Source organism: Triplophysa rosa, linkage group LG21 (genome assembly GCF_024868665.1).
Source record: "Triplophysa rosa linkage group LG21, Trosa_1v2, whole genome shotgun sequence".
NCBI classification, from domain to species: domain Eukaryota; kingdom Metazoa; phylum Chordata; class Actinopteri; order Cypriniformes; family Nemacheilidae; genus Triplophysa; species Triplophysa rosa.
In genome coordinates this window covers 19,008,631-19,028,829 of record NC_079910.1, presented here as the reverse complement: position 1 = coordinate 19,028,829, position 20,199 = coordinate 19,008,631, and the positions used below count along the sequence as shown (strand labels likewise).

Below are 20,199 nucleotides of genomic sequence, written 5' to 3'. Positions count from 1 at the left end.
TTGGAAAATCTCAACCCTTAGAATCTATTCGATTGATGTTCAGATCATGGTGTTATTGATTGTGAAATCAAGCATAGTTTCACTGACCTATTGCTAAAAAGAGTATTCACATACACATCTTCTAATCTGTCATCTCTCGTTCACATTTTCAGACCACCTCGGGAGAGGACATGCGAGATTTCACCAAAGTCTTAAAAAACAAGTTTCGCTCAAAGAAGTATTTTGCGAAACACCCTCGCCTGGGTTATCTGCCAGTCCAGACGGTCCTAGAAGGAGACAACATGGAAACGTAAGCATCTCAAAAGCAAAACAAAATGATTTTGTCACATTTAAGTACCTGTTTCCAGCCTGTGGTCTCTTCCAGTCAATATTTGCTCTGTTGAGAGATGTAAAGAATGGCCTAGCTTTCCCCCAGAGTTAAGACACAAATATCACTATGATATTTCATATCTGCAGACTGACTTTTGACCTATAGTGCATTTTAAAAGTGTTTGTTTTACAATTCTTTAAATGTGAACAGAATTCTTTAAAAATGTTTGACTGAATATTCAATGAGAAAAAAAGGTGGAAGCATGACTTCATTTTTTGATTATTGTTGATTGGTTTGTGAAGTTTTTCTAAACAAAAATGGAGGCGCTGATTGTGGAGGAAACACAACATTTTAAATCTATTTTTTGAGATCGGTTTGACTGAACGCACACATTTTGTGTTCATAAATACTTAAAAAAATTTATGAATTATAATTTGATTCTATTTCCTCATGATGTTCCACATTGGTGCTAATTATTTTATTCACTGAGCTCGTTGCAGTGAATTCTGGGAATTTCTTCAGTCCTGAAGGATATATGTGATGCCACAGAAATGTGTCTCACCTATTTACGCAGCTCTCTAGATTTTAAAGCAAAACCCAAGTGTAACAGCTCATGAAAAGACTCATTTCTACTTGATCCGAGTTTCTTGTGATTTCTACAGCGGGGTTCGACCTCTAAAATTCATGAATTTAAGCCGCTTTGAAAAGAAGCTTCTGCTCAAATGACAAGGAACTAAAGATGACCTATTTCTTCACTTAGCACTGATTATAAATCCTAGGAAGCCGGAGTGCCGAAATATCTGCCTGCACCCCACAGGCTTCCTGTCAGTCCACCTTAGCGTGACATCCAGCCAATCTTGGCTCTCTCTGATACCAGACCGGTTTATGTAACGTTTGATTCTTGGTTTTCTGAGCAGACACGCTACATGTAAACTCCGGCTCCATGCGTCAGATTTCACCATGAGTGATGACCACGTCTAAAATATATTCACAGCTCCTTTTAACAGCGAAATGAAACCCCACAGTGTTTGGTTTTCCTCAAATTCTAAAGCACCAGGGGATATTGACCGACTTTTATTGGAGAGCTCGTGTTTGGTGAAACTGTCTGCGCTAATTTCGAGAATCCCTCATTACTTTGAGCCCGGCAGTCTGTACATAGTGATACACCAGGCGGCTATTTAATGGCCGGGATAACTGGACCGTGTCGATGTTGACAGTTCATATATCTCTCTCCTAGGCCATCTTGCTTTTTCTTTCTTTAGCTGGCGTTCCTTCTCTGTTCTCAATGAAAGTCAACATGAAATCAAAATGACCCAATTTATTATCTTAATACATATTTCAGGTCTTGTGCCTTCGTCATCATGTGTCAAATAATGATAGCTTTTTGGACCTCTGAAATGACTTTTTTCAGCTGGTGTCAACTTGACTATTTGATGATATTAGCCATCAGCCAAATGTTGAGAAGTAGGCTGCTGTTTTACTGTATTTATTGCAGCTTTTCTACATTTTGCCAATAGCAGTCATTAATACCAAAGGAATAAAAGCTACGGCGGTAAAACTAGGAATTCGTTTTGTTGAATTAAAAATAATTGGGTCATTCTCACGAAATCTCGGTTTCAAGGTGTTAAACATGATTTTCTTGAAAACACATCAACACAATTTAATCTTATTTGTTTAAAACAAGGTATGACATGTTTAAAAGCATTCATTTCAAAACTTTTATTGACAGTTTAACACAGTTTAGATTTTTTTTTTTTTTTACAAAAATTTCTCATTGCCATAACCATCCAAGTTTCAATCCCATAGCATGTTTTGCTGGAAAAAAGGGTAGCCTTGATGCCTAAGCAAGTTTGTATTAATCATTCATAATTAGACATGACATCACCTTACAATTACAAGGTTCTATCTGACATTTTGGTCAAAATTGAGTTATTATTATCATGCGATTAATGCCTTAAATCTTACAATATTTTGTATAATTTATAAAATAATTTAAATATGTTATTTCAGCCATACTCAACTCTTGAAAGTAATTTTACCTGTCCCACATTCTGTGGATAAAACATGTAGATACAGCAATTAGCATGGCCTTTTATTCTTAACTTGAACAAGAAAAAGCGTCCTAAAATATGAAATAAGTGTCATAAAAACCATGCAAATATAACTATTTTACACATCATTACAACATTTATTTCATGTTTTAACAAAATTATAAGTAAACTGTTTGTGTTGTTTGAAAATGTATTGCTTTAATGAATGTTTTGCAGATAAAATCTTAAACTTCTTAGCTGAAAGTGATTTTTCAGAATCAGAGGGTTCTACTGTATCTGCGTTTGACCTGTAATTCCCATTTCTGTTCTGTTCTGTTCCCATTTACAAATTTCAGAAAATGTTGATATTGTACATTTAGAATACACTTAGGGTCACTGTCTCTTTCACGTATGAAAGAGATTTGTTCCTCATATCATTTTTGCTATATGAAATGCAAAAACTTTGAAGCTCAATATCTCAAAACTACTCACAACGTAGATAGAACCTTATAATTCCAAGGCGAAAGTTTATTTTAATAGAAAATTATACCTATTACTTTTTTTAGATGTAGAACACTACTTATATTGGTAATGAGAATGAAAAATGGATTTCAGCAGAAAAAGCAATAAAATACATAAATAAAATTATGCTTTGCACAAAGTAAGAAGACACGATTATTTTTATTATCATAATTTATTGTGTTACCGAATTGTATGTTTAAAAATGTAAATCTTTACTGCTATGATGTTTTGGTGGTTTCATGAGAATGACCCAATTACTCGTAAAGACAACACAATTTATTGGGAGTTGGTAACTAGTTTACGAGGTGGATTATTTGCATTAATTTGTATGTTTTAGTATGATCTGCTTATTACGCATTTATTTAGGTTGGGAGTGGTACAAATTCTTTGAAATTGCCACCTTGTAAAATAGTTTTCCTGTGAGATCAGGTTGGTCGAGATGCTCTCGAAAACCTTTAAGGTGATTGTCTAATTTGTTGTTCACTGCAAACTCACTTTCAGTTTTGCCTTTGTAAGAAATTGGCTGTGTCCGAAATCGCATACTGTGACAGTACGTACTGAATTTGAATAAGTACCTACCTATCGGCCGATAAAACAGTACGTTCTATATAGTATGAGTGGGAGTAGTATGAATACATTTCGGACATACTGCGTCCACCATGTTTTATGGTCATGTGACCCGTATGCTCTTTGACCCATGACGTATTAACAACAACCTACACGTGAGCGTTGATAAAAACATAATTTAGTCACAAGAAATTCATTTATTGACATTTACATTAAAAACGGACATCCACCTTAAAGTTTTCTGCTATATTTATTTGATTTACTTTTAATTTAATTTGACCGTTGCTCAGCTCCCGTGGCATCATGGGATAGATAAGTGTCCACCCGATCCACACTCCCGAATCTCGGCGGAAGCAGTAGACCATCCGGGTATTTCTCGCCTACTGTTTTTTGCATACTGAGGTTTCGGACATACTATTCATCACTGATACTTATTTTCGCGTACTATATACGACTTTTGTAAAGAGTTTATCTTGCCTGTCTCTGCTATCTTTCCTTTAGAATGAAACAGGCTGTTTGTAAGATGCTCAGCGGAATTGCTTTTGTCTTCACGTCAAAGTTGCATCAGCTGTAAAAAACTAAACCGCCTTCGTCCTGCGGTGAGAATGAAGGGTGGTAAATCCAAAAGCCTCTTGAATTTCGCATGCCGAAAAAAGACAAAATTGAACAGATTTAACTCTGAATATCTCATCCTGCAATTACAGTTTTATCTCCCGTGTGGCCGCTTTTAAAAGAAAAGATGGCACTTTTCATCATCTCCGGGTGAACCGAACTTCACTAGGGCTCTTCCCCTGATTAAACTCTTCCCTGTCGAGTCACAGCCGGGCGTTTGATCTTCTGTGCCTGGTGTCGTGTGAGATTACCAGCGAGTTTTCATTTGAAAAGACGCTGAAATGAAATCAAAATAAATGAAAGAGTAAAGATTGGATTGGAGATCTGATCCGTGGAGTTCTTAACCAAAATGTTGCAGTGTGTGTTGGAGATAGAACGCTGAATTTTATACAGTTTCGCTCACTCAAGTTTAGAGTTTTACTTCAGGACTGTCAGAGCGTCACTTTTTTCTTCTTGGCAGAAACGGCTTACATTCTTGGTAGTGTTAAAGAGTAACAGAGAGTATGAGAGGCGATTCGATGAATCATAGATTCAGAGAAAAAGGATTATTCAGAATAACTTAGGTTTTAGTCCGTTCCTCGCACAAATCTATCTATGACTTGAGAATGTTATGGACATGTTTTAAAGGTGTGATGAACTGGGCTTGTTTATTGTTTTATACTGTAGTATGAGGTCTACTCATGACGTTCGCGTGGTTTTTACATTCAAAAACATCAAAATCAATAAGTAATAGGCTATTTTCTACCCGGGTTTTGATGCCGGCTCGACAAACACTCGGTTTGAATGGGCGTTCCCTCATGAAGGCTTGGAAGTAAACGTCCACTGCTATGATTGGATAGCTGTTTGCGTAGTAAACTTAGTTGGAGCCTTCTGTGAATTTGGTTAGAGACGTAACGTTAGGTTACACATTAGCACCATTTGCACGAGAATTTGTATTATCTGGGGACCTCGTGTGATTTATGAATTACCTCCCCACATCAGCATTTCATGTGACGCATTCGCACGGGATGATTTTACTCAAATTTACTGACTTATTTCCCAGATGTGATGGCAAGGCTTTACGTATAGTTTGTATAGCCTATAGTTGTATGGTGTTTAATGATATATGACCGTACCTGTCAGCATTGGAGACCCGTGATCGCGAACCGGACAGAAAATCACTGCGATCGCGGGTCTCAAATGTTGCGAGAGTTTCCATGATAAATAAACAAACGGGAGACTCCTGGTAACTTATGGATATCACCCAGCACCCGAAATAATACCAAAACACTTCAAAACAGCCTCCATTATTCGCAAACGGTGGATAAAACCTTGAAAAATGATATATGAGCCCGCCAAATCACAGAGATGCCGATTCGCAAGGGATTAAGATCACAAACAACCTCTGCAATTAATACAAATGACTAACGTTACAGGTCGACAGGTAATACTCACTTAATCCCATGGGCATATCAAGCGATCTCTAACAAAGCAATAGTGACGCATAGCACAAAAATGTTTTACTCACATAGATTGCTGCGCCATTCCTATCGGGTCCAATATTGAGGGCACTGACAGCACTGCTTTTAAATTTTAGTCTCTCCGCAAATCCAGCGTCGACCTGTGCCTTGTTCACGAAGGAATCCTCGGAGAAATGAAACGATCAAACGCTCCATGTTTTTCCCACGTGAGCTGGAAAGTCTTTAAAAATAAACTTTAACTACGCATTCCTAATATGGGAATCCGAAGGAAGGTTATGCAGCGACTGTGTTCTTCCACATCCAGGGATGGCACAATATTTAGCTATCTTTAGCTGCATATTTGTTCATTGCTTGCTCGCTCTATCTAGTTCCGCGCCACTTGTGTTACTTCAGTACTGTCATGCGCGAACCAGTGTGCGGGGCTAGAGAAGTAGTCGTTGATATTTTTCTGTGGAGGCTGTGTTCAACCTATCAATGACGTCATAGATAGGTGCATTCCAGAACCTGGCGTTCGCTGGGCCTGGTGTCAATAACAGTTTAATCTCAGTAACAAGGGCGTTTTCAGTTCTGACACTTACATGATGTTCGCGTGAATACGATTCCCTCTTATATAACAAAAGCTCGGGTTAAAATTGATGTCTTAATTCATCGTTCCTTTAAGGAATACTTTTATAATACTTACTTTTGTGTTCATTTTTGAACAACAGTGTCAGTTCTTATTACCTTTTATTGTGTGGAAAACATCAATGTAAAGTTTGTGTCATTTTTTGTTTTGTTTTACCAACGGATTTGTTTGATATCAAAGGAACGACACAGGTGTTAAAGATAGAATTTTAATTGACCGGTAAATGGACCTTTTTCACAAGCCTGTAATGCCGTGTTCCACAGTCATCAGCATTGTAAATCCTCTATAGTTTTTTATACTTTCTTTTTATTAAATGTACAGTGGCTTGCAAAAGTGTTCAACCCCCTTCATTTTATTCACATTTTGTTATGCTGCTGCCTGATCTTAAACTACTTAAAAAAATTTTTTTTTACATTAATCTACACTCCATGCACAATAATGACAAAACAAAAAACTGATTTTTGACAGCTTTGCAAATTTAATAAAAATAAAAAACAAAAATAAGTACATTGCATAAGTATTCACACCCTTTTCTGGGACACTTGAAATTTTGCTCAGAAGCATTAGTTTTGCTTGTTAATGTTTATACACTTCGAGTGGAGTTAACCTGTGCCAAATTCAATTGAATAAGTATGATTTGGAGCGGCACATACCTCTCTATAAAGGGTGCAACAGCTGAAAATGCATATCAAAGTAAAAACCAAGACATGAGGTCAAAAGAACTGCCAGTAGAGCTTTGAGACAGGATTGTATCAAGGCACAGATCTGGGTAAGACTTCTGAAAAAAATCTGCTGTATTGAAGGTTCACAGAAGCATGTAGCCTCCATTTATCCTCAATGAAAGAGGTTTGGAACCACCAGATCTCTTACTTGAGCTGACCTCCTGTCCAAACTGAGCCATCGATGAGGAAGGGTCTTGGTTAGAGCGGTGACCAAGAAGCTGATGATCACTCTGGTTGAGCTCCATGATCATATATGGAGATGGGAGAAACTTACAGAAGGACAAACATCACTGCAACACTCCACCAATCTGGGCTTTATGGCTTAGTGGCCAGACTCAAACCTTTGCTCAGTGAAGACACATGGAAACTTGAAATATGCAAAAACATACTTCAACGAATCTTTCAAACTGTCAGAAACAAGATATTCTGGTCTGATGAATCTCAGATTCATGCATCATGTCTGGAGAAAAACAAGCACTGCTCAACACCTGTACAATACCGTCTTAACAGTAAAGTGTAGTGGAAACAGCATCATGATGTGGGGGTGTTTTTCAGCTTCAGGGACTGTACACAAAATACAGAGATAATGATCATGAAAACCTAGCCCAGAACATTCAGAATCTCGACAGGGCAGAAGGTTCATTCTCCAACATGACAATGATCCTAAGCACACAACTAAAACAATGCAAGAGTGGCTTATGGACAACTCTGTCTATGTCCTTGAGTGGCCCAGCTAGTGCTTGAACCCAACTGAACATTCTCTGTAGAAACCTGAAAATGTTTGTCTACTGATGATCTCCATCCAACCTGACAGAGTTTGAGAGGATCTGAGGAGAAGAATGACAGAAAATTGCCAAATGCAGATGTGTAAAGCTTTTCACATCATACCCAAAAAGATTTGAGTCTGTAAAGGTGCTTTAACCAATTTCTGAGTTAAGGGTGTGAATACTTATGCAATGTACTTATTTTTGTTTTTTATTTTTAATAAATTTGCAAAGCTGTCAAAAATCAGTTTTTTGTTTTGTCATTATTGTGCATGGAGTGTAGATTAATGTAAAAAATAATCATTTAAAGTAGTTTAAGATAAGGCAGCAGCATAACAAAATGTGAATAAAATGAAGGGGGTTGAACACTTTTGCAAGCCACTTGTATGTACGTTTATAGCACTATACTTTGTATTATATTAACTTTGCATCAAATTAAAATAAAAAAATGTTAAGGCTAATGCGAGGGTGTTTCTTATACAGCGTCTATGGAAGTCACTGTAAATTTGACATAATTTTCTCTTTTGACTGCCGTTATCAGACTCTCTCTGTCTTTTATTTTGTTGAAAGTAGTAAATTGTTAAGTTTTTCTTTTGCTATTCGAGCAAATGAGAACGCAAAAAAATATATTTGTGCTGGTCTCCCATTCACCGCTATAGAAGTTTACCCAACTATGACGACTTAAGCTGCTGAGAACCCGGAAACGTGAAAAAGGTCCATAGTCATTTAAAAAACAACATTTCAAATGTTGTAAATTGTAGCATCCCTTAACACGTTGTGCTGCCCCCTACAGTACTGGAAGGGTATTTCATCAACTCCTCGTCCTTTTGTGTGGTTGTGCCTTCCACATTGTGAAACCTCTGACCCTAAAAACGTTCTGTTCCTCCCTTCTCCCCCAACCTCCCTCTCTTCCTCTGTTTTTTGTTTTCTTTCTCCCTCTTGCAGTCCGGTCACTCTCATCAGCATGTGTCCAGAGGAGTATGAGTGAGTATCTACACCAGCCAACCCACCTAGTCTTCCTACGTAGAGCATGCTGCTCACCTCAATGCATGGAGCGACAGACCCACCTGCACGCCACCCCCTCCCATCCCCCTACCTCCACCCCACCATGTTTTTTGTCTAACCGTCTTCCTCAGTTCGTCTGTCCCAATAACATGCAGCCTTCACTGTAGATCGTTAGACGTGTCATTTGTTGTTGTCATCATGGTGATGGTTATGTCTTTGTTTACGTTATAGGCTGTCCCCATCACCACAACTCCCTCATGATGACACACACTCACGGATAGAGCAGTACGCCAGCAGGTATATCTCACTGCCAACCTCACAGAATGAGAGAAAACTGATCTGTTTACCAGAATATGTTGGGTGGCGACTTCATATGAATCCACACAAAATGAATCAATCAAGAATTATTAGAAACACGTTGGAATGAACGAGATGGTCTGAATAAATATGAATGAGCCACCTCATGAAATAGTTATGAATTGCATACAAAGGCTATAGAAGTGCACAAGTAAACATTATTTTCAAACATTATAACGGGATTATTTTCAGGTGTTTAGAATCGTTTGCCATGGTATAAATTAAAAGGGTACCTTTGTTCACATGAAAATGATCATTTGTGGTGAATTGATGTTACGCTGTCAGAATACATCACTGCAACGAAAAAAGACTGAGACTGGTGACAGATCCGCAGTATAAATGCACATACGCCCAAAAGACCTCTGGCTTTCCTCCAAAGCCAATTTAATCTGGTAGCACATAGCGTATATTTGGTGCGTATCAATTCGATTTACACCTACACAAAGAAAAGCATCACCACGCATACACAAACGTCCCAGCCGTGTCATGTGCTGACCTTCTACTCATAAAGACTCGAAAATGGATTTTCATCGTCAGCTAGATACTCTCAATGTCACTAGCACACATACACACACCACAGTTATAAAAGGGATTGCGAATAAAGACTACGGCTGGACCCTCCATCCCATTATAGGAACTCCAGGAGATGGTGAGACTGTAATCCATCAGTGTGTGTGTGTTGTATAAATTAAGCACTAAACACGAGAACTGTGTTTCATGCAGGTCTGTTTTAGAATCGGTGGGTTTCAACCCGTTTGGATATACCAATGCTAATATTTCTGTTTTGATTTGTTTTCATTGATTACTCATCCTGCATATGAATAAACATGCTCAACATGTTTCGAAGACACACAAATCCATATCCTGAATCATTTTTATACTAATAAACACTGGAAACCTGTCATATTGATCTCTTCAGGTTAGCACGGATGGAACGTTCCAATGGATCTCTGCCCACAGACAGCAGCTCGGCCACTGGAAGCATGTAAGTGACTATTGTACTTTTACATATAATGTGCTATTTTTCTATTTAATGTAATGTGTGATTTGAACGGGATGACTGATTTTGTATTGTATTGGTACCTTAGTAGTTAAAGAGCTAGATTTACTAAACCCGGCAAAATAGCCTAAGAGCGCAATTTAAAAAAAGTGTGGATGGGAGTGGAAATTTCTGCCGGTCTGAGAGGAAACGCCTACAAATGCATATGCAATAAGGTCAGTCGCAAAAACAGCTGTGTCCATGCCTTTACAGCACAAATTTTCACTGCGTCTTTAGTAAACACGCAAGCTGTAACTAATTCTGGCCCAAAGTTTTGAGGTTAAGTTTGATTTGTGTCCAGCAGCTTGATAATTTTTTTGCAAACAGGAAGCAATGTAATGCAGCGACAACTATTGCATTTTTATTCGTTTTTTTATGGCTGTACTAGTCATTTCAATGTATTATTCTACAATTTGATTGTTGAATTGTTTTAACTTAAGAAAAAAAACTCAAAAAGGTTGACATTTCTTATGTTAATGTAAAAAAAATGTAAAAACATGTTTAAAAAAATAAATATAATCAATACAATGTAAAAAACATTTACAGAATTTTTGAAATGCGATAAAAATGTCAAATTAAACTTTTAAAATATCTAATTATATAACGGCATTTTACTGGCACCCTAGCTGCCAAAAAATTGCAGTTTTTACTGCATTTGTAGTGTATTTCCACTGATTAGATGAATCACGTTATGCATTTTCTCCTCCATAGAAGTCCATTATAAGGAAACAGCTCAGCTCAAGGCAACATAAAACTTTTCTGATTTCAGCCTAATGTTTGATATTGGTGATAAAAAATTATTTGATCATTTGTTTTTTTTCCCGGTTGTTGTTCAGGAATGTAAAAGCCTTAATCTATTCCTTATAATGGACTCATGCGAGAGAACATTCTTAACGTAAAATGATTCACTTTATCTGTGGAATAAAGCTGGGTTCACACCAAACGCGAACAATCACGTTTCTCGCTCTTTATTACTCACGGGAAAAGTTCATTAATTTCGCGTGAGTGGGGCGAGCTGACAAATATTTTCAACTTGCGTGGAAGACGAGATTGATTCGCGTCATTCGCATCGACTTTTACATTGACTTTGTATGTAATTTACTTGCGCAAATCGCTTAATTCACGTTTGGTGTGAACACCCCATAAGACCTCGTTTTTCTTTGACAGCGGCACATTTTGTACGTTTTGACAGAAATGTGGTTTTCCCCAGTCATTGTTTAGGTATGTTAAGTAGCTTTAGACATTAAACCCGAAACTCATATCCTGACTAGGGATGGGCGATATGGCCCTAAAACTCTATCACGATACTTCCTGGTATTTGTTGCGATAACGATAAAAATGACGATATATCCATAACGCCATCCACCGCTGTTTTTTGCGTCAAGTGATAGTAGCTGCATGTAGTCTAGACCCTCAGAAAAACAAATATTATCAAAAAGTAAAACTTACCCCAAATCAAACAGCTCCTAAAATATACCTACAGTATTTTTGTAAATATAAAATATAATAGTGAGATTCGACTTCAAAAGGTTGTAGTAAAGAAAAGTTAAATGAACTAAAGCTCAATAAACACATCATGTCATACCTAAAACTGTATATATTCTATTGTTGGGTGGAAACGATCGATCGCATCACGCTGTCAATCACTCTCTCTTGAACTGTGTGAACCTTCTCTTCTCACAGCAACATACACTGAATCTGTCTATGACTCGCGCTACAGAAAGAGAACAGAAAAATGTGGATACAAGAAATCTAATTAGATAATCCATGCTTTTACACGCTCATAAACGTATTTAAAATAACGTAATACAAACTCGCATTGTACTGTATGTAAACAGGCAGCAGTGCTGTGCGCGCTGTGTCGCTATGAAAGCACATGTGGGCGCGAGCTGCGCACGGGACGCTCCGTTCATCCTGTATGTAACAGGCAAGAAATCAGATTAAACCATTTGCGCACGCGCGCATAACATCTAACGAATGTTTAAATAAATACTTTTAGCCAAACTAAATGTTGTGGTGTAACGTATTATGGCTATCAACGAATACTTAACAAACGAAATTAAATAAAACGAAAGTGAAACTAAACATTAACTCGGATTCATCTACAGTGCCAACCTAAACGAAATTTAGAGCTTTTAGTGCAAACTCTTTCTCAGCTTCACGTCCGCCCTCCGCTATACCCGTTTTCGCTTCACATAATGAGCTGTGAATGGGTCTCACAAAGAAATACGTCATCAACTAGAATTTATCGTTTATATCGCGGGAAGACTAATTCCTATCGTGTGGGGAATTTCTACCGGTATATCGCAAACGATATAATATCGCCCATCCCTAATCCTGACCTCTGACAACATCGGAAGTTCGCAAAGTCCATAAATTGTAGTGGATTTAACAATATTTAAAATTTAAGTCAGCAAATAAAAATACAATTACAGTGTTGGAGTGAAGATAGTGATACATCACATGATCCATCTGACAGATACTGTAGTTCAGTTGTAGTTGTAGTAAAAAAATGTTGCCTGTTCAACTGGTCCAGAATGGCTACCAACATCAGAGTTGTGTGTTGTAGATAAAGTGCAGTCATGATGGATACATTTTTTTACTGTTGATGATTTCACTGTTCTGTATTAGACAGATTGAATTATCCTTTATTGGCATTGCACAATGACAGTTAAGTAAATATGATTTGTCACTGCTCACGTACAAGAGTGTAATAAAAAAATGATGCATGGAAAACCGAGTCATAAATTGTCAGAATTTGAACGAGTCTGATTCATGCTTCAATAATCGTTCATCTTGTTCACGATATGATGTATTACGCACAGCTGCAGTTCACACACAAATGCTTTCCTGCACAATGTGAAATTTACTTATAGAACATGAAAAATCATCGCTTGTGTGAAAAAAAGATGCTGTAAAATGTCAGACAGTGATTAAACATGTTACATGAGCGAGAGCGGCTGTTGTCTGGTGTGGTCTGATTGAGTACAGTAATACCTCATATAAATTCTGACATGTTTCTTAATTGCTTTGGTGCCAGTGGAACTTGAATCAGATCCTTCAGTGAGCTGCGTTAGGTCACAATGCTGACAGATGAGATGAAGAGAGAGGGAGAAATGAAAAACTAGACTCATATGAAAGTTACAGAAGTGAATCAGAAGATGCTAAAGCTTTTCTGTAAAGTTCTCGCGGTAACGCTTTACAATAAGGTGCTATTTGTTAACAGTAGTAAATGCATTAGCTAACATTAGCTAACAATGAACAATTTATTTTTTTCAGCATATATTAATCCTTGTTAATGTTAGTTAATGTCAATACAATTATTCATATTAGTTCACGGTGCATTAACTAATGTCAACCAACTCAACGTTTCATTTTAAAAATGTTTTAGTAAATTCTGAAATTAACATGAACTAAGATTAATAAATGCTGTAGAAGAATTGATCATTGTTAGATCATGTTAGCTAATTGTTAACAAATAGCACCTTATTGTAAAGTGTTTCCGTTCTCGCTATCATTTTTGAGGGCACAGCCAGTTTAAAAGATTCAAAGATTTTGTTTTGAAGCATTTTGTTAACATCTGTCATTACATTACGTTACATTTCAACAAATTTTAAGTTGAGCTGTTGGGCGCAGTTTCACGGTTAATATCAGTTTGACATGTTGTTAATTTAAAAGCACAAAAAACACAGTTACGTGCAGTTTTGTGTTTCAGACAGAGATGGCAGTAGAGAGTCAAAAGTTACAGGCTGCAGCTTTAATCTTAGCAGATTTTGAAATTTTATTAATTTCTACATTAACTAACTTCCACTAGGATCATAAATATTGTAAATTAAGGCTAACTAATGTGCAGAGGTTAAATAAAGTCAACAAATACTACCTTACTGTACAGTGTTACCGTTCAAATAAAAAACTCAGTTATTCTCCAGCAACATATTTCTGAAGACCCTGAAAATGTTTTTGCCATGATAAGAACACTCAAGGGATGAGGGACTGCGAATACAAAGAGTCTGAAGTTTCATTTCTCAGTGTGATGGAAGAAATTAAAAGAACGACCAGATAGTGATGTGGGGGGGTCCAGTACTGTGAGATGAATGGGATCCAATGTTGATCTTTATCAAAGAAATTAATTCTCACCAGCTGTCACTGAATACAACACACATACACCCCTGACCCACGTATTCATTCACACACACTGCTGTTTGTGATACCAGTGACCTCTAAGCTCTTAATAAGATCAGTTATCAATAAAAGCTTTGCCGTAATAAACCTGGGTGGGTTACGACCGAAAGAGTTGTCAACTTCAGCCGAGAAAAATTACTTCTTTTAGCCATTTGTTAGATTTAAGAAACCCATGGCTACCATCTGCCTACAGTATGTCTTTCTCATAACTCTTTTTTTTTGTTTTTACCATTTGAACTTGTGCGCAGAACGGATTCAAAGGCAATAAATACTGAAGTTACACCATCAATAGCAGTGGCCTTTCCTACCGCTGTTTGCTTTGACATGATGGGCTGTGCCAGCTTTTGAAAATCTGATCCCAAATGAGATAAAATGCCAGAAAGAGTACGGTGTGATCCAGAGAAAAAAAATACATTCTGAATCAGAAAGTGTTTGTAAATCAATTCTCATGGGAGGACTGATGAGCCATTATCAATGCATGAATCAAACAACACACTCAGATGTTTCTGACGCTGCATCATTTTTATTACAGTCCTCTAAGAGAAATCAGAACCCAAAAATCACTTTGTTCTACCTTAACTCAAGAACAATATTACTGAGGAGTAGACTTCTGCCCGATTAACCGAAAATATCTATCACGTGATTTATGCACAACTTGTGAGTGAAGTACAGTAAAATGCTGCTGCATCCGAAAGCTGCGGGCGTTCTCGTGCAGAAACTCCAAATACGCACTGCAGAAGAAGACCATAACACACGTAGTAGTAGGAAATGCCTATGGACATCTTTTTATTACCGTTACTCAAGCCTCCTCAGGTATTTTTATGATAATAAAGTATATTTATAATGATCATGTTTGACGGGTGTTGCTTTTTTAAATGCATGTTATAATCGACTCGCACTGCTTTTAGATCGAGCAGCATTTTTACTGATCCCAAAGCCGTGCTTCATGGACAAGCTACGCATCAATAAAATAATCGGTACCTTGCATTATCACAGCCAGCTCGGTTTCAGCAGGATTTAGTGGTAACCGCGATTAACCGTGCACATGTCTACTGAGGAGACAGGTCACCTGACCTCTAGAGTCCGTATGAGTTTTTCCTTCAATATCGTTTTGTGTTATACCAGATGTTTGGAAACGCACACCGCGGACACGACACGACAAAAGACGCATTAGAACCCATTTATCATTTTAAATTTTGTTCACACTGGATGTGACGTAACACAACACGACAAACCCATTAAGAACAAGCCAATTCGGTGTAAACAAGGTGTTAAAGTTTCAATACATAACTTTTGCCTCTCTGTCACCATCTCTGTTTGAAACATAAAATTGTAGATTACTTTGTAGAGCTGTGGATCTTCACCTGCCTCACTATTCGAATCGATTACGATTCAGAGCGTCACGATTCCATGCTTCTTGTCTGCCATTTTTTACATTAATAATACAAATGCTTCAACCTCTTTCTCTTACAACCTTTTTATTTTATTAAGCAAAAGAGTAATGATACACTGAATTCAATTTTCAATTGAATTTTTTTTTTTAATTAATATTACACTTTTAAAACACTAAAAACAACCAAATGGGATAGAACATATTTGCAACAGAATCAAAAGGTCAAATACAACTTTTTTACCAATTATCTAAATTATGTAAAATTTTAGAATTATTCCTATATGCATAGCAGTAGTCAAGTTACAAACTCAGCTTCACTTGCTAATACAAACGTTTATAAAAGGTACACAATCACAGAGCGGCAGTGGGTCTGTTCATGTAAACGGGCTTAGCATGCACTTTTGCCGCATTCCACATGAGCACCGAAAACTACAGTATCACTTACTGACAGATCGCTCCCAGGGCGTAGGGCATAGAGATGATCACTTCAGAATAGATCGCAGGTTCTATTGTGTTTCATATGATGGATTGAGGTCAGCTTTAAAACGCGTGGCGTGCGCACGGTCTTCGGCAATAGAGGAAAGCATGATCACGCGCAGTCCCGAATCACACAGAGCCTGTGTGTCATTTTCTGTCTACTGAACTTCATGAAACCCAAAATGTGTCCAAATATTCACTTTTAAGGCATTTGGTGTGTTAATTAGCGCCTGCCTCTGCTCTGCCTTCCGCTTGTATTTACAAATGAAAATGCCTTTTACTTCCAAAGGTCGTATTTTAAAAAAATCGATTCATTTGTTTGTGCATCGATGCAGAACTTCTGCATCCCGATTAGGGATGGGCGATATTATATCGTTTGCGATATACCGGTAGAAATTCCCCACACGATAGGAATTAGTCTTCCCGCGATATAAACGATAAATTCTAGTTGATGACATATTTCTTTGTGAGACCCATTCAAGCGAAAACGGGTATAGCGGAGGGCGGACGTGAAGCTGAGAAAGAGTTTGCACTAGAAGACGAGCTCTAAATGTCATTTAGGTTGGCACTAGATGCATCCGAGTTAATGTTTAGTTTCACTTTCGTTTTATTTAATTTGTTTGTTAAGTATTCGTTGATAGTCATAATACGTTACACCACAACATTTAGTTTGGCTAAAAGTATTTATTTAAACATTCGTTAGATCTTATGCGCGTGTGCGCAAATTGTTTAATATGATTTCTTGCCTGTTATATACAGGATGAACAGAGCGTCCCGTGCGCAGCTCGCGCCCACATGTGCTTTCATAGCGACACAGCGTGCACAGCACTGCTGCCTGTTTACATACAGTACAAAATGCGAGTTTGTATTACATTATTTTAAATACGTTTATGAGCGTATAAAAGGATGGATTATTTAATTAGATTTCTTTTATCCGCATTTTTTCTGTTCTCTTTCTGTAGCACGAGTCATAGACAGATTCGGTGTATGTTGCTGTGAGAAGAGAAGGTTCACACAGGTCAAGAGAGAGTGATTGACAGCGTGATGCGATCGATCGTTTCCACCCAACAATAGAATATATACAGTTTTAGGTATGACATGATGTGTTTATTGAGCTTTAGTTCATTTAACTTTTCTTTACTACAACCTTTTGAAGTCGAATCTCACTATTATATTTTATATTTACAAAAATACTGTAGGTATATTTTAGGAGCTGTTTGATTTGGGGTAAGTTTTACTTTTTGATAATATTTGTTTTTCTGAGGGTCTAGACTACATGCAGCTACTATCACTCGACGCAAAAAAACAGCGGTGGATGGCGTTATGGATATATCGTCATTTTTATCGTTATCGCAACAAATACCAGGAATTATCGTGATAGAGTTTTAGGGCCATATCGCCCATCCCTAAAACAATTATTTCCCACAGCTCTGTTACTTTACGTACTTATCTGTATGTAGGTTTAAAATGATGTCAAGCTGACATTTCCTGGGTTATCGTACCCAACAGCTCAACTTCTTAATGAATTTTTTCGAGCTTAATAACTAAATTTAGCCTATTATTTAGCAAAGTTTTGATTGCAACAACTGAACACTACCATTAGCACCTATAAAACAAATCACCGCACATTCTTGCAAACACTTTTCTAATGAGAGCAGTTATTATTCAAGGCAAGTGAATGCCATTTTGACTGAAATAATGAGGAACCAGGATCATCTACCTAGAGGTTTGGGCTGTCTACAAGAGTTTCTTTCTGAAAGTGTGCGCGGTTGCGTGTGATTGCATCAGAATTGCAATATTGTATCATAGATAAAGATTGTCAGTCGATGATCAGTTTCATCAAGTATTTGTACTTTACGGCCGTGTGGGAACTGAGAGTTTCTGTTTGCAAACAGTTTGTAAAGCGCTGTTAAAATAATCAGCACTTAAAGCTCTCTCTCTCTCTCTCTCTCTCTCTCTCTCTCTTAATTCTGCTCGCTATAAGTAGATGGAACTAATTCCATTCCTCCCGCTAACACCTTGTTTATCTGTTCCTAATGCATTAACACCCGCGTCAACATCATATATTTACTTGTGTGTGTTTGAGACGGAGAATTTAGTGTTTTCATTAAATGTTTTTGATGGATTGGTGTGTAATGCCATTATCTGTTTGGTTTAATTGAGTGCAAGAGGGAAGATTTGGCACTTTAAAATGCGACTAAAACCCACTTGGTGTTTTTTATTGATAGTTCCTAAAATATTTCGGGGGGCATTTGCGTCATCTTTATTCAACAGCGTCACTTAAAGGAACAGTTCACCCGAAAAAAAATAATCTGTCATCATTTGTGACCCTGGACAACAAAACCAGTCTTAAGTAGCATGGGAACATTTTTAGTAATCGGCAAAAAATACATGGTATGGGTAAAAATTTACGATTTTTCTTTTTGCCAAAAATTATTAGGATATTAAGTAAAGATCATGTTCCATTAAGATATTTTATAAATTTCCTACTGTGTATGTATAAAAACTTTATTTTTGTGAGTGGATGGCCTGCTACAGTGCCTCAGATTAACAACTTCAAAGGCGATTTTCTCAATATTTTGATTTTTTTGCACACTCAGATTCCAGCTTTGTAAATAGTTGTTGTTCCGCCAGATAGTGTCCTATCCTAACAAACCATATATCAATAGAACGCTTATTTCTTCAGCTTTCAGATGATGTAAAAATCTCAATTTCAAAAAATTGACCCTTAAAACTGGTTTTGTCGTCCAGGGTCACATTTATGTACTCTCATGTCATTCCAAACATGTACGACTTTCTTTCTCCAGTGGAACACAAAAGAAGATATTTTGAGAAATGGTCTCGGTGGATTTGTCTCATGGAAGTCAATGAGGATCAATGTTGTTTGGTTACCAACGTTCTTCAAAATATCTTCTTTTGTGTTCTGCAGACGAAAGAAACTCATCCAGATTTGGATTGGAAGATTTGAAGAGTGACACTAAATTAAGGTGGAGAGGGAAGGATGAGATTTTTTTTCATTTAATATCATCCTCTCTTCTCTTTCCTCATGTTAGCTTTCTCATTTCCTGTCGGTGTCAGCTCTGGGGTTGAGCTGAGCATCTGAACTCTGTTTACACAGCAGCTGATCAATGCAGCCGATGCACAATCACACAGGCACAAGCGGGACGTCTCCTTTACCCCTCTCTGTTCCTCTCTGTCTCAGCCCAGAGGCGATGTACAGCCGGTGGCTGATGTGAAATCTCATCTGCGCACAGAGAGCAAGAGCAAGCAATCGCTATGTCTCCAATTTGTGCCTCTCTTTCTTTTGGTCTGGGGGTTCCTGTGGGAGATGTAGGAAGCGATGTGGTTTTCTGTCAGGATGGTTTCCTGATCTGATTGAACGCTACCCACATCCGTCCCTCCGCATTCAAGCGTAATACTACTCATAGAAAAACTTTCTTTATTCTCCTTCTTCAGAGTTGAGAATCCTCTTAGTGGATTCGTCTGGACTGCTGAATGCGTTCAGTTACATCCAGGCAGGTTATAGGTCCCTCATTTCGATTCAATTTCATTTTAAGGGTGCTTTTTTGGCATGACAAAATGTACATTCGTATTGCCAAAGCATTTGCAGCGGGGCTGCGTACAAATAGTGCAAATATGTAACAACCGAAAAGAAAGATAATTATAGTAATAAAATAAAATAAAGTGTTTATGTATGTAGTGCAACTTAAAGTGGTTTATAATTTCTCTGTTTTTAAATCTTTTTATAGACACACTTTTATTTAATAAACAACCTTTTTTGACCTAAACCTTCTGAAATAAAGGTTTGAATGCTATCAAGTAATGTAGTTATTTTAGTTACTTTTAGTTATTTGATTGACGGCATTGATTTTAACTAAAAATGACAATTCTTTCATCATTTATTTACCCTCATGTCATTTCAAATGTCATTGAGTTTCTCTTGTCTGCAGAACACAAAAGAAGATATTTCGGTAACCAAACAACACTGACCCCCATTGACTTCCATTGTATCAACACAAATCACTAAGACATTTCTCAAAATATCTTCTTTTGTTTCCCACAGAAGAAAACCTCATATACAGGTTTGGAACAACACAAAATAGATCAAATACTGTAACATAGCGTAAATCAGCG

The 20,199-nt window shown here is 37.4% G+C and overlaps 1 protein-coding gene across 5 annotated transcripts in view; it reads left to right on the top strand.

The window, feature by feature from the left end:
• Nucleotides 1-20,199, top strand: part of utrn (utrophin) — a 213,565-nt gene that overhangs the window by 178,003 nt on the left and 15,363 nt on the right. For 4 of the 5 annotated variants that reach the window (XM_057319654.1, XM_057319650.1, XM_057319651.1 and 1 more), the window contains 4 exons: nt 153-289; nt 8,558-8,596; nt 8,849-8,914; nt 9,894-9,959. In XM_057319654.1, coding sequence (XP_057175637.1) covers nt 153-289; nt 8,558-8,596; nt 8,849-8,914; nt 9,894-9,959 — 308 coding nt within the window. The remainder of the gene's footprint in view (nt 1-152; nt 290-8,557; nt 8,597-8,848; nt 8,915-9,893; nt 9,960-20,199) is intronic. The other variant, XM_057319652.1, reaches the window with a different exon arrangement.